The 14,553-nt window shown below is 39.6% G+C and overlaps 1 protein-coding gene across 9 annotated transcripts in view; it reads right to left on the bottom strand.

Annotated features, from left to right (window-relative positions):
* Positions 1-1,010: 1,010 nt before the first annotated feature.
* Positions 1,011-14,553, bottom strand: part of ANAPC10 (anaphase promoting complex subunit 10) — a 72,052-nt gene continuing 58,509 nt past the window's right edge. For 5 of the 9 annotated variants that reach the window (XM_065404895.1, XM_065404899.1, XM_065404898.1 and 2 more), the window contains one exon: positions 3,794-5,333. In XM_065404895.1, the coding sequence (XP_065260967.1) occupies positions 5,103-5,333 (231 nt within the window). In that variant the 3' untranslated portion in view covers positions 3,794-5,102. Of the gene's footprint in view, positions 1,060-1,185; positions 1,233-1,530; positions 1,579-3,793; positions 5,334-14,553 lie in introns of those variants that run through there. The other 4 variants (XR_010561437.1, XR_010561438.1, XM_065404903.1 and 1 more) reach the window with 4 other exon arrangements.

Raw genomic sequence — 14,553 nt, forward strand, 5'->3', positions numbered from 1 at the left:
GAATGACTTAGTGTAGAATATTAGCCCATTATTGAATGTTAGATGGAATATTTAGCACAATTCATTGTTAGACACATCACTTTTATAAAGATGCTATCAATGTTTGAGTAGCCTCACTCCGTAAAATTGGCTCTCCATAAACCTATAAAACAGTGGTCCCAAAACTGTGGGGTGCGCCACCCTAGCGGGGCATGGAGGAACATTTGGGGGGAGATGGTGAGGGCCCGGGCCAGCCACCACGGGCGGCAGGGATGGAGCACCACCCAGCCCCGCTCTACCCCCAGCTGCATCCCCACCCCGCCTCCAACTACGGCCCCAGCCTCGGACCCATGGCTCCACTCCCAGCCCCAAACCTGCTCCCAGCCGCAGCCCTGGCCTCTCTGCCTGGCTCCCAGGCTTGCTGCGGCTCCAGCCCCAGCCCCGATCGTGGCTCCAGCACCAGCCCTGGCTCCCAACCATAGCTGCTGGGGTAGGGAGAGAAGGCACAGACAGGAGTGTTCTGTGTAAGTGTTCTGCACTGTTCTTTGTAGGATACACCTTTGTGAGTTTTTTGGTCTTTTTATAACCCTCCATCTCCCAAGTACCAAAGTTATTTAAGACCAACGATCACTATATTTCATCATCTGAACTTTTGGGCATGCTGTTTGTTTTGGAGGTTTTCAGCTATAGTAAGCCAAACACTGATCTAACAATATTATGGTTTACAGTGTAGTATCATTACTTCTAGAATACACCACACAGTAAGTTCTGTAAATGTTTATGTTGTTGGTCATTTTAAAGTAACAAACAACACACAGCAGGAGAAGCGGTTTATTGACCAGCCTGTTGGTGAAGTATATTTGTCCACAAAATTAAATAAGAAATAATATTTTGAGCTAGCAAATTATCTCCCATTATCAATTCTGTTTAAAATGTCCAATATCGCCTTGTAAGGAAAACACAGCCAGTTGTTGACTTTCTCCCTTTGTTGATGCAATTCTGTATTCCAGTTTTTTCAATGAAAGGTCACAGAAGACAACTAAGAGGCATGATACTTATGCCTACAGCACAGATGAGTGTCTGGAGTAAAAAAATGTTATCCCTATTATTAGTTTTTACCCAATTATACAAATTCAAATTCATTAGTAGGCAACATAAAAAACTGTAGAAACAATTTCTAATATTGCTCAATACCTATTGTGTGCTCCTAACATCCTAATTAGGTTTGTCCGAGAACATGAGACTGTTGATGCCTTTTTGGATGGTTGGTTATGAAAAAAGAAAAAAAAAATTACACGTGTACCCTATCAAACCTTGCCATTTTCATATCTACAGAACAGAACGGCGGTTTGTGTTTATTTCAAAATAAATAAAGGGGCACCCAGTAGGAAGACACTTGGGGACCTAAGATAAATAAAACCAATCCAGTACCAATCAAAACACCACAACAGACCCCTCTGTTTGGAAGCCAGTTTCCTCAGAAGCCAATCTGCAGCAAGTCAGTATGCTTACATTAACTATAATACATTAAAGATTTAAACATGTACTGACCTTATAAGAAGGGTTTAGAATAGTCATTTGCATTTGTTTGCCCTGATGCTGCATATCAAAGAGCAAGAAAAAAATATTTGTAATTTATAATCATAATATTCTTGCATCTATACAAGGGCTTTCAGCCTATAGATCCCAGATCACCTCAAACTTCTACTAAAGTATTGTATAAACTTTACACAGAGAATTACACAAACCACCACCATGTAAGTGCAGCCAGTGCAAAGAGTGAAATTTAACATTACAGTTTAGCACAGGTATCAAAGGATATTACATCCAACTGAACCTGCAAAAGGTACAAAGGGTGGCAGGATAATCAACAAAGTTGGACTCTGGCTAAGACACCAAGGCTGATGCCGCATTCCACTGTTGCATGAATAAAAGTTTTCCATTGTGGGGGTAAATCCTGCTACCTATGTGTTATGGAACCATGGCTTACCCTCTGCAGCTCCAAGGACATGTCTGGCTGTGGCAATGCAAGAGCATATGAAACAGGACTGGGCTGGTTAGATTTGATACTACAGAGTCTACTGGCCACTGCCCTCTGTTGAGCAGGAATACAAGCTTCTGCAGCCTAAAGCCAGAAGGGTGTGATTTTCAAAAGTGTGCTAGTTAGGAGCACAAGTCCCATTGAGTTTCACTGGAATTTGTGTTCCTAGTTCACTTAGGCACCTTTGAAAAAATCTCACCCATATCTCATCCAGGCTCATCACAATGCTCACTTTTGCAGCCATGAAGTTGCTCTACAACCCATGGGGATGATTTATACAGTCAGTTCTGATTTTCAGGATTTGTCCCTTTTTGAATGGGAATTAAGACAGTGGGGAAAGAGTAATATTACTGATGTACATAATAAAACATAACTTTGTATGACTCTAATACACTGCAGAATGCTGCAAAGGAAGTTCCCTGAAGCTAAAGAACTGTAAGTGTTGCAGAACACGGGTTCATGATTACCTTTAATGGAGCTGTGAGGCCAAGAAGGGTGGCTTTATAGCACATAGCAAGGATGCATTGTGCACTCTAATTTATTTTCCATAATTTTTTTCAAGAGTTTATGAAATATTTTAAGGGCAGTGCATTTTAAATAAATATATACCTTTCTCTTGACAACTATTAATTAGCTGTTATTGTTAATAAAATAACTGGATGAGTTTGCCTAATATATGAGAGAAAAAGTAATCTGTAGAATAAGAAAATGGAAAGAAAAAAAAAGTATGTTGCATCCCACAGTATGTTATTTGGCATCTTTGATTAACAGAACTGAATAGGGGTGTAGAGCAAGTATTTGACACTAAATGTAATCTATGTCACTGGCTGAAACTTGGTGAATGATAATAGTACCTCATCTACCTACCACTGAAATTAATGGGAGTTTTATCTTTGGCCAAATCCAGTTTTCTCCTGACGTCAATAATAATTATTTTCTTTTCTTGTCCATGGTTTGCATCCAATCTACTACTAAATAAATGACAGGACTGATGGTTGTGAACACCAGCTGGGTTCTTTAGTAGGAATAGTAGCCTGAATTCAGGACTGGGGTTTCTAAATTACTGTCCATGTCATCCTTTGGGATATTAGATTATTTTGGTTTTCAACACACATGCCTCTTGCCTATCATTATTTGTTGAGTAAAGAGCTAGACATGTCACAGAAGAAGGAAGTATCCCTACGTAAGGGACTGCATATTTTAAAACGGCCATCTCCTGCGAACACCTACTATATGAAGCATGAAATCAAAAGGACTCCTCATAGCAGTTAGCACCAAAATCCATAGTACATGTTTGCAGTAACATAAAGCACATAAAAGCCCTACTTTGAGTCCCACACTAACCTTTGGGAGTTATTGCTCTCAGAAAAGAAAATGTATTTTGTATAAGACAATAGCAAAAGGGAAAAACAGTTATTAACAAGAATACTGAGCTTCCCTCCATACAAAAAGCTATAATTTTGTCAAGATATTCTAGGAAAATCAGAACCCACAAGTGGAATTATAGATCTTAGGTCTAATCCAAAACCCACTGAAATCAATGAGTATCTTTCGACTGATTCTAGTGGGCTTGGGATCAGGTCCGTAACGGGGAAAATTCATTCCTAATGTTACTGCACTAAAGGCAGTAGAGTTCAACCAGAGATGAATTTGCACGTTTATGGTAGCACATTATTTAATGTAAATACAGTTACATAAAACTGATCTCAGTGTTACATTTCTGAGCCTCCTTTTTTTTTTTTAACCTCCCTGCTCCCGTCAGTCCTGTGCCTTCTTTTCCTCCTCTGCCCTTCCTCTAGTCTTCACCCATGTTTTCTTAGCCTCTTCTCACATGGCCTTGCCCATGTTTTAATTATGCTTCCCAATTTTAATTATTTGCAGTGTGATTTTCAAATCTTTTGTCCTAATTTTGCTCCCATTGCAATCAATAGGAATTTACCAGTGTGTTCTGGTTTTTTTGGAGGGGTGGACAGAGTTGGATAAATGATGACTGCTTTTCAAAATTCCACCCATATATATCAGATTTTAAAAGGAAGATTGTTAGTTTTCTGGTCTCGCTTTTTTTAATCACAGTGTAACCACTGAACAATAAGAATGCAAAAACCCATTAAAAAATAAGATTACGTGCTTCCATTAGTTATAAATAGGCCATGCACAAGTTTCTTGTTTGCCTTGTGGTGGTTTTTATTTCAAAATGGCTTATCTTTTTTCTTCTAAGAAACTCCATAACTTAAGTATAACATTGCTCAGATGTATACAGATTTTTATTTGAATTCTTACTATTTTATGTGATCCATGGGACTTCAAAGGGTGCCAGGAAGCAATGCTAAGGAATGTTGCCTGTGCATTCCTGGCATGTCTATTGTTACATTAGAATGATGTAATGGTTACATTATATCTGTAATGACAGGACAATATAAAATACAGTTAGAAATATTCACTTTCCTTCTAGATTTCAATTCTTTTTCAGTTATACAGAAAAATGAAACCTACATCGAGACCTATTAGAATAAAAACCCAGTTAAATACATTTCTCACCAGAAACAAGACATGCACAATACCACAGTGGAGTCATTTCAAAGACATAAAGAACCCTCTTAAAAGAATGAACATCCCGTACCCAGAAAAAAATACAGTAGTAATAATTCATTAAAAATACACCTAATTAAAACACAGCTTTTTTGGACTGACCCAACCAAAATATGCAGTCATGCCATGAAGTATTCTAATGCATTATCAACAAATGGAGAAACCACCTGGAAAAAAAGAATATACATGTTATGTGAACCACAGTTATCCATTTCGTAGCAAAGCAAAGAGAAAGTTCTTTTATACATGTTTTGAAAATCTAAAAACTTCCTACAGCCTTTGTAAATACAATTAACAGAAAATGTGACTATCGAAAGCAGATTAGAAATAAAAAAACAGCGCAACTAAAACAGGTTAAAGTTACACACAAAAAAGTTAAAGTATATAGAGACACAATTCCACAAGAATAAGTCCTGTCACTTTTTTAACAGGAAAAGATATTTGAAACAAAACTGATAACAAAATCACTTTTATTGTTTCTTCATAAGAAGATTCATCTTATAGAGCGATACATCATGAAATCAATTGTTGTACATCTAGGAAATTTACCAATAGAGCTTTCTTCCACTGGGGTGTACACTTTAATTTGTCTCATGTGAGTGTCTCTTCCATTCTGATGATTGGCTAAAACAGCAATCTGAATCATAAATGTGCGAATAGGCTTCTTATGAGAATCAGTTAAAGGAACATGAATCCACCCACTTGGTTCCACTAATTCAAGTTGCTATAAAAAAAAAAAAAAAAAAAAAAAGTTTTAATCCACTTAACATGAATTACCACAAATATTTAAAAAATCTGCTCTACACAACATGTCAGATTTAGCTACATTCTAAAAACCAATTTGAAGAAATGCAGTTTAATAGTTCAAGCTAAATTCCTTGCTGGTGTAAATAGGTGCAACTCTATTGATTTCACTGGATTTGTGTATGCATTCCCCAGCTGCAATTTGCCCTTTAGTTGATGTTTTGCTAACTTAAAAACAAAAATAAATTGAAAATATCAGTAGAAAGATGGATATAAAGTTATTAGTTAACATAGTAAAAATGTTAAATTAAAGCAACATGGTTCTAATCCTCACATGTAATACATGTATCAGAAAGAAATTGGGACTAATGTCAACCTATAAAGCTTCTTTCAATTTGTTTTAAAATTTTGATCCAACCAATCTGAACTCTCAAAGGATGGAATGAATACATTATTTGGATTTTTACATAAATCCACAAGAAGTGAGGATTCCAAAATTCCACAGATTTTTGTGGGGAGGGAAGTACAGCAGAGATTGCGGATAGGTGGAGGATTTCATGATGACATGTAATGTGCTATCTGCCAAGTTCCATGACTGGTGTCTCAGCATTCCAATGTAGCCAGTTAATCAGATCTTGGTATGACAGCCTCCATTTTAACTTGGCATTGACAAAAAATGGAGTAAAGTGCAGTATAGTCATTTTTCCTCTAATCCTACAAAATTGATGTCAAAGTGTGCAGAGTTATAATCAAAGTCTAAACCACGTCATCTGTGGTCAACATGTGGAAATGGGGCAAAATGCTATGTAAAAAGTTGAGGAACAACTTATCTTGTAGCTACCCATCCTCAACAAAGCACAACTAAGATAAATTGTTTGTGAAACACTCACATGCTACAGTGCTGAGACCCATTAAAACCCATGAGGAAATTAGAAGAAAACAAATTATTAAACAGCTGTCATTAATTGAGTACGATCCATTCTGTGCACTGAATGAGACAGGAGTCCTGTGGGAAAAACAGTGCACAAGAGGGCCAAATTAAAGTTGCACAAAAAACCTTCATTCTGGCATTTCCTAACTTTTCAGTGTTTGACTTTGCAACCTGGGGGGGGGATAGCTCAGTGGTTTGAGCATTGGCCTGCTAAACCCAGGGTTGTGAGTTCAATCCTTGAGGGGGCCACTTAGGGATCTGGGGCAAAATCAGTACTTGGTCCTGGTAGTGAAGGCAGGGGGCTGGACTCAATGACCTATCAAGGTCCCTTCCAGTTCTAGGAGATAGGATATCTCCATTAATTTATTTATTTTATTTAACATGCTTCTAATGCAACTTTGTGTGTGTAGTGTTGTACAGTTTTTTAAAAACAAACACTGACTTTCACATGAGTCGTCAGGATTGGAACAGGCACCACAGACTTCTGTCACTTGCACTATGGGAATAACTGATAGCAATACTAGGTTGTTATTCTATATGTGGACCAGCACTATAGAGGGACATGTTGCTACTCGGTTCCACAGATATTTGCTGACAGCATAGGAATGGTAAGACTCCAGAATCCTGGGTCCCATTCCAGGTTTTGGATGGGAGTGTGCTCTGCTGGGAAATGATACTTTTCTCCATTTCTCTAGCATGACCCCTTTGGCCCCATCTGTCCTTATCCTGTCTCTTCTCCACCTTGGCTCTTTGTCCTGGTCCCATTCTCTGCATCTGCCCATACATCTGGCCAAAATTCAGGGATTTCCGTTTGCTAGAAATTTTGGTATTTTCTAATTTGCCTTCATTCTGACTAGGAACAAAAGCAAATTTACTGAAAATTCTCAGCGAACTGGAGATCCCTGAAAACTATTTCAGAAATATCAAAATATGGTGTTCCTGATTTGATATTTTTGTCAGTTTCACAACTGCTATTGGGTGAATAGGAGCTGTCAAATTGACAAGAATGTCAATTTCAATTCAACACTCAGTGCCAGGGAGCCTGCCAGCTCTGGGTAGCCCTGGCTGGAGCTGTGGCTCTCCGGGCTGCTAGACTCCTTGCTTGAGCCCCACGGTCAGGGAACCCCATGGATTCAAGACTCCTGTGCCTACAGGCTGCCCACTTGGGGGGCGGGGAGGGAGGGCTAGGACAGTGTGCATGGCATGCCTGCTCCAGACCCGGGGGCCCTGGAAGCCAGTCCTAGGACTCCCAAGCTCCCAGCACTGCAGGGAGGACCCTGGAAGTCCTGAGAACCATGGCTTGAGCTATCATACAGAGCCCTAGCAACCTCCTTGCTGCAGACCAGAGAAACTAACAGCCTAGAGTCCCAGCTCCAACCAGTATGACCCGGGCTACTTCTGTGGAGTGAGCAGATCTGACAGCCCCATGACTCCCTGCCACAGAGCCTAGCAACATTGGGAGTTTCAGCTCCAGCAGAGGTTCCTAGGGCAGCTGCCACAGAGCAGGGAACCTGCCAGAAACATGGAACCTGAAACAGAGAGGTTCACCATGGAAACCTGACTGTGTTTCAACTAAAGTTTTGTCAAATCTCTAACAGATTAGACTAAACATTTTGCTTCAGCAAACTGATGTCTCATTAGTCAGAAAATTTCTCACCAGTTCTACCCAGCCAGTCCCAATCTCCACTCCTCAGGCCTCTCATTCCAGTCTCAGTCTCCTTGCCCAGCAAGTCTTAGACTCCCCCTCTGGACTTCCCATCCCAATTTCCTCACTGCTCCAAGTCCCAGTCTCCTTGCCTAACTGTTCTCAGTTCCCACCCCACCAGCTCCTTGTCCAACTAGTCCCAGTCCAATCCCCCGCCAGTTCCTCATTAGATCTGTTTCCCCCCACCATTTTAGCCTACAGTCACCTTCCGTGTCCCCAACCTCTTTCTCTGTTCCCACTGACTATGTCCCTATCTCCCTCCCCAGGCTCCTCATTGACAATCTCATTAACCCACCCCCTTGTCCCAGTCTCTTGGTCCAGCCAGTTCCAGGCTTCCCAAACACCCCAACTTCCAGTCCCAATTTCTCTCTCCCCCACCCATCAGGCTCCAGTCCCAGTCTCTTCCCTGCTCCCCCAGGGTCCTTGTCCAAGTCTCCTCTCCTCCTCCCCTTAGGTTCAGATCTTGACCCCCTTGCAGTCCAATCAGGCAGCTTTTTCTTCCATGCTGCTTGGCGCCCAACAGGCTCTCAGTACAGGTGCCTGAACCCAAACTCAGCATGGCGCACAGCAGCCCAGAGCTGTGATTGCAGGAAAATCCTTCTAAATCCCAGGCTGGAGCATGCCTAGTGCAGACAGAATCTTCAGGGAATTTAGCTGCTAAAAATCTAAGAAGCCTCTACTGGGCATGTGCTTACTACTATTTTTCACAGGCTCATAACTTGTCCAAACTTGGACAAATTTTCATGAGGACAAGAAAAGGCTTAACCTTGGCACCAGTGCACCCCCGTAACAAACTTCAAAGCCCTGCACCAAAGCTTGGAGGTGCTAGAACTTCTCAGTGAAGTGGCTGTAAAATTTTTGTTAACACAGGCCAAAAAAAAAAAAAAAAAAAAAAGCATTTTCCCCTAATCTTGTTCTTAAAAACAGTTTAACTATTTTAGCTGAAACTTTCTGCACACACAAAAATTCAGCCTGAGGCAAATACCTACCATAGACAATTTTAGGCCAAATGGTTAAAGTTTGGTAAAAGTTATGAGAAACTGAAAACTGGCTCTTATAATGCTATATAATAAGTAATATAATATAATAATAATAATAATATAATATAAGAAGTATCAGGAAACCTTAACTATAGGTGGCACTAAAGCTCCGCCTATAAGAAGAATGTATAGCTGTTAACCTGTCTCAAATGACTTCATTGTCAACTGTATTATATGTGAGCAATAAACACCTATTCATATGTTCTATTTCAAATCAATTGTGCCAAGATTATAATTCCCTGGGAACCACTGAGTCACCAGCAAAAGTCCATTATAAATGGCATTGTTGTATTTTAAGTGACTTTCTATAATTTTTTCTCCAGATGCAGGCCATTCACTATATCAGATTTAAACAGCTTTTCATCACAATTAAATGCCCTGGGCAATTTTAAAATGTCTGCCAGAATGACTAATTACGTAACAGATTAAAAAGAACAAAAGTTAAATCTGATTTTAAATCTATTTAGGTGTGTCTCATTAAAAGATAAAATAAAAAGAACTGAAAAAAGCAGCAGTTACAAATGTTGATTTTAAATATTTTTAATTCAGGGCATCTCCTCCATCTCTTTCTAACCTGGTCTACAGTGTAATGATTGAAAAGATCATTGTATTGAATTTTAAATATTAAAATTTTTGAGATGGTTGGCAGTTGAGAAGGTATAAAAGATAAGAACTAAAATAAAAACACAATACAAAGTTAAAAAAGTTAAAATGGCGGGTCAATCTCACTGCTTTTGCCCTTTTGTGTTCTGCTCTATGACCTGATCAGTCTGTCTCTTCTGTCATCTCTGCTTTCAGGCCACCTCTGATTTTTCCCATCCACCTGCTCACCTCTGCCTACACTTTAGAGACATACGTATGTAATAGCAAAAAAAAAAAAAAATTTAAATACATCAGAAGCAGGAAGCCTGCTAAACAACCAGTGGGGCCACTGGACAACTGAGATGCTAAAGGAGCACTCAAGGATGATAAGGCCGTTGCGGAGAAACTAAATGAATTCTTTGTATCGGTCTTCACAGATGACGATGTGAGGGAGATTCCCAAACCTGAGCCATTCTTTTTAGGTGATAAATCTGAGGAACTGTTCCAGATTGAGATGTCATTAGAGGGTTTTGGAAGAAATTGATAAACTAAACACTAATAGGTCACCAGAACCAGAATGTATTCACCCAAGAGTTCTGAAGAACTCAAATGTGAAATTGCAGGACTACTAACTATAGTCTGTAACATATCATTTAAATCAGCTTCTGTACCAAATGACTGGAGGATAGCTAATTGGAGCCCTTTTTAAAAATTGGCGTCACGAGTTGATCCCTGCAATTACAGGCCAGTAAGCCTAACTTCAGTACTGGGCAAACTGGTTGAAACGATAGTAAAGAACAAAACTGTCAGACACAGAGATTAACATAATTTGTTGGGGAATAGTCAACATGGTTTTTGTAAAGGGAAATCATGCCTCACCAATCTACTAGAATTCTGCGAGGGGGCCAACAAGCATGTGGACAAGGGGGAACCAGTGGATACAGTGCATTTGGGATTTTCAGAAAGCCTTCGACAAGGTTCCTCACCAAAGGCTATTAAGCAAAGTAAGCAGTCATGGGATAAGAGGGAAGGTCCTCTCATGGATGGGTAACTGGTTAAAAGATAGGAAACAAAGGGTAGGAATAAATGGTCAGTTTTCAGAGTGGAGAGAGGTAAATAGTGGTGTCCCCCAGAGGTCTGTACTGGGCCCAGTCCTATTCAACATATTCATAAATGATCTGGAAAAAGGGGTAAACAGTGAGTGGCAAATTTGCAGATGATACAAAACTACTCAAGATAGTTAAGTCCCAGGCAGACTGCGAAGACTACAAAAGGATCTCTCAAAATTGGGTGACTGGGCAACAAAATGGCAGATGAAATTCAATGTTGATAAATGCAAAATACTGCACATTGGAAAACATAATCCCAACTATACATATAAAATGAAATTAGCTGTAACGACTCAAGAAAAATCTTGGAGTCATTGTGAATAGTTCTCTGAAAACATCCACTCAATGTGCAGCAGCAGTCAAAAAAGCGAACAGGATGTTGGTAATCATTAAGAAAGGGATAGATAGTAAGACAGAAAATATCATATTTCCTCTATATAAATCCATGGTACGCCCACATCTTGAATACTGCGTGTAGATGTGGTTGCCCCATCTCAAAAAAGATATATTGGAATTGGAAATGGTTCAGAAGAGGGCAACAAAAAATGATTAGGGGTATGGAGCATCTGCCATACGAGGAGAGATTAATAAGACTGGGACTATTCAGTTTGGAAAAAAGACGACTAAGGGGGTATATGATAGAGGTCTATACAATCATGACTTGTGTGGAGAAAGCAAATAAGGAAGTATTATTTACTCCTTCTCATAACACAAGAACTAGGGGTCACCAAATGAAATTAATAGGCAGCAGGTTTAAAACAAACAAAAGGAAATATTTTTTCACACAACACACAGTCAACCTGTGTAACGCCTTGCCAGAGGATGTTGTGAAGGCCAAGACTACAACAGGGTTCAAAAAAGAACTTAGATAAATTCATGGAGGATAGGTCCCATCAATAGCTATTAGCCAGGATGGGCAGGAATGGTGTCCCTAGCCTCTGGTTCATTCCCTCCGGGGCACCTCGCATTGGCCACTGTCGGATGACAGGATACTGGGCTAGATGGACCTTTGGTCTGACCCAGTATGGCCATTCTTATGTACTCTCACACTACACTAATCCATGTTATAATTTTATATTTGCAAATCAAAACACAAACTATATAAAAGGACAATGAAATTGTATTTTCCAAAACCTAATTAACCTGATTCTTCACTGTCTTGCACATTCCATAGTTATTTACAATTGTGTCAAATGTTTCTGAAATGCTACCACTGTAATTTATTGCTGTTCTCCACCCAGCTAGAACTGGTGTAAGTGATGATTAAATGTGTGTGAGGTACTGCAGAATTAGGCCCAATATACTGTTAAATGTTTTAGTTTAAATTCTACAAAGATGATGAGATGTAAGGGCAATGTGTTCTATATTGGCTTTGCTGACCTCCTTCTGCGCTAAAAAATCCAACCTATATTAATCTCTTTGATTTAAGAAGAGCATTACTACAATAATTTTCCCTCCAGAGACACCACCACTTAATTAAACCTATTGACATTAACCTCTTAATTCCAAATTTACTTTGTTTAATTTGGGAATGGAGTCAGAGAGAAAGGCGAGTCCTTGAGCAACTGGAAATTGAGGAAGAGCTGAGCAGGTGGAGTGTGAAGTGGAGAGGAGATGACAGTGGAAGAGGAATTAGGGAAGGGCAAATGGAAGCTGTCAACAAGAAGCAGCATGACAACTGGTAGGGACAAAGAGGAGTTACTCTCTGGTCAGATTTTGTGGCCAAAAAAATTTCAAAGGAGTGTTACAGATATTTCCATCTCAGCTGGTTCCAACACATGGGATTAAGCTGTTTTACTGCTTCCTGTTGTGACTTATTTGACCTATTAGCTAGTTTCTTTGGGTGACAATTATCCAATTCCCAATTACTCTGATGTGTGTAACACACTAAATTAGGGCAGAGGCCGGATGGAATCCAACTCCCATCCCAGAGAGAGATTTGTAGGCTATAACACAGCCCCTCCATGGTCACTACTCCAGCACTGATACTGGAACAGCAGCCACCACTGCAAGCACTAGTGCCATTGGATTTGCATAGTCATTGATCCCATACTTCCTTCCTACCTTGTTCCCAAACCTCCCTCCCTTTGTGTTGGCTTGTTAAAGACACTGCACAAGTCCCAACTCCATTCTTGTAGCAACTGCACCCCTGTCACAATCACAGTTCAGGGCTCAAGCAGTACAGAGCATACCTTATAACAGTAGTCTGAACCAGGGTTATTTTCATCCTATAGATCCCATCGCACAGTCCTTTCTCAGGCAAAATGCCTATGAACTACAGGAGATCCTATGTAAGTGAACCCCTTCTTTTGTACTTGACCCCTATTTAACTTAAACACTAGGAAAAGGGAAGAAAATTATCTCATTGCCATGCTTCATATATACTATCTATGATCACTTCAGAATGTTGCATCAATGAAATTGCTACATTTGCTTCCTCTTTTCTGGTGTACCATCTATTTGTTTACCTTATTTTGGGTAATTAATATCCTTGAGCCACTGAACTATTCCTGTTCCCATTTGTGGACCCCTTCCATTTCTATTAAGAGTATCAACAGCACATATAACAGCTGTGGTAACCACACTTTTCAGATACTGAGACACAAACTGGATGCTATAAGCATTCTAGAGTGATTTTATGCTATATCAAAGTAACACAGACATGACACTATGGGTACCTTAAAAACAACTTTGAAACTTTGTTCAATTTTTCTGAGAGAGACTTGATTTTGCTTTCAATAATCTGCTTCATAAAGCTGTCAAAATGGCAGCTTCCTAAATGGCAGCTTCTTTATTATATTCTGACACTTGCACTATTTTAGTGATTTACCAATCTTTAAAATTAGATGTAGCTGTTAGAGTGATCTATATTAATTGATCTTGCCTTTTTATATGCTATTGCTACCAGGGAACTTTTAAAAAAATCCAAGCTCTTCAAAGTAGCAGGCGTTCTCAATCAATAAAGCATTCTTCCAAAAAAAAAAAAAAAAAAAAGGGAAAATTAAAAGTCAATCCCAGAGGGAATAAATCCTACTTTCGGAAATATAAGGGATTTATCAATGTACAGAATCTCTCAAATATGACAGTGATCAAATATGGAAAAAATTCCTTTTCTATTTATCTGTGATTTCCTGTTACAGTGCATATAGCTCTCCATAATAAGTAAGTGGCAGGAAAAAAAAGAGCCCAGTCCCAAAAAAGGTGATTTCCTCCCTCCCCCCACCCAATAACTGCCATGCAGCACAATGTAGCTACCAGGGTTTAACTTCAGCAGGCTTCTGCATAATTCCAGTACTGGAACTGTCAACACATGAAGTAGCAGATTCTGGGCTTCAGCCATCTCTTCACTTAGGAAGGAAGAGAACCAGTTAACAGCAATGATGCACCAGTTCCAGCAAACAGTGAAGCAGATCCAAGAGAAACTTCAGAAGTTCCAAGTGAGTCAAAGGAGGGACACCACAAGAGCAACTTAACAAGCAACACAGAATCATAGTCAGTCAAAGAGCCTACTGTGAAAAGCAAGCTCTTTTGCTCTAGTGAAGCAACGACCACCTAAGGAGGTGACTTTGTGGTCATCATCAGTCACCTCCCTTAAAATGATCAAGACATCTCACTTCAGTCCATTAGGTCAGAGGAGCTTTCTATTCACTCAGGCCAGAGTTCCTGAAGAGTCATGGGGAAAGCAGTCCTGTTCCAAAGAAGTTTCAGTAGTGTCTTTAGCAGCAGTTAAAAAAGAACCTACATTAGCTGCACTAAAAACTGAAAACAAAAGTGCCAGATTTTAAAAAACAAACAGATTTGAACAACTTCAGAAGAGTAGAAAGAAAGAAGAG

Source organism: Emys orbicularis, chromosome 5, assembly GCF_028017835.1.
Source record: "Emys orbicularis isolate rEmyOrb1 chromosome 5, rEmyOrb1.hap1, whole genome shotgun sequence".
Taxonomy (NCBI): Eukaryota; Metazoa; Chordata; order Testudines; family Emydidae; genus Emys; species Emys orbicularis.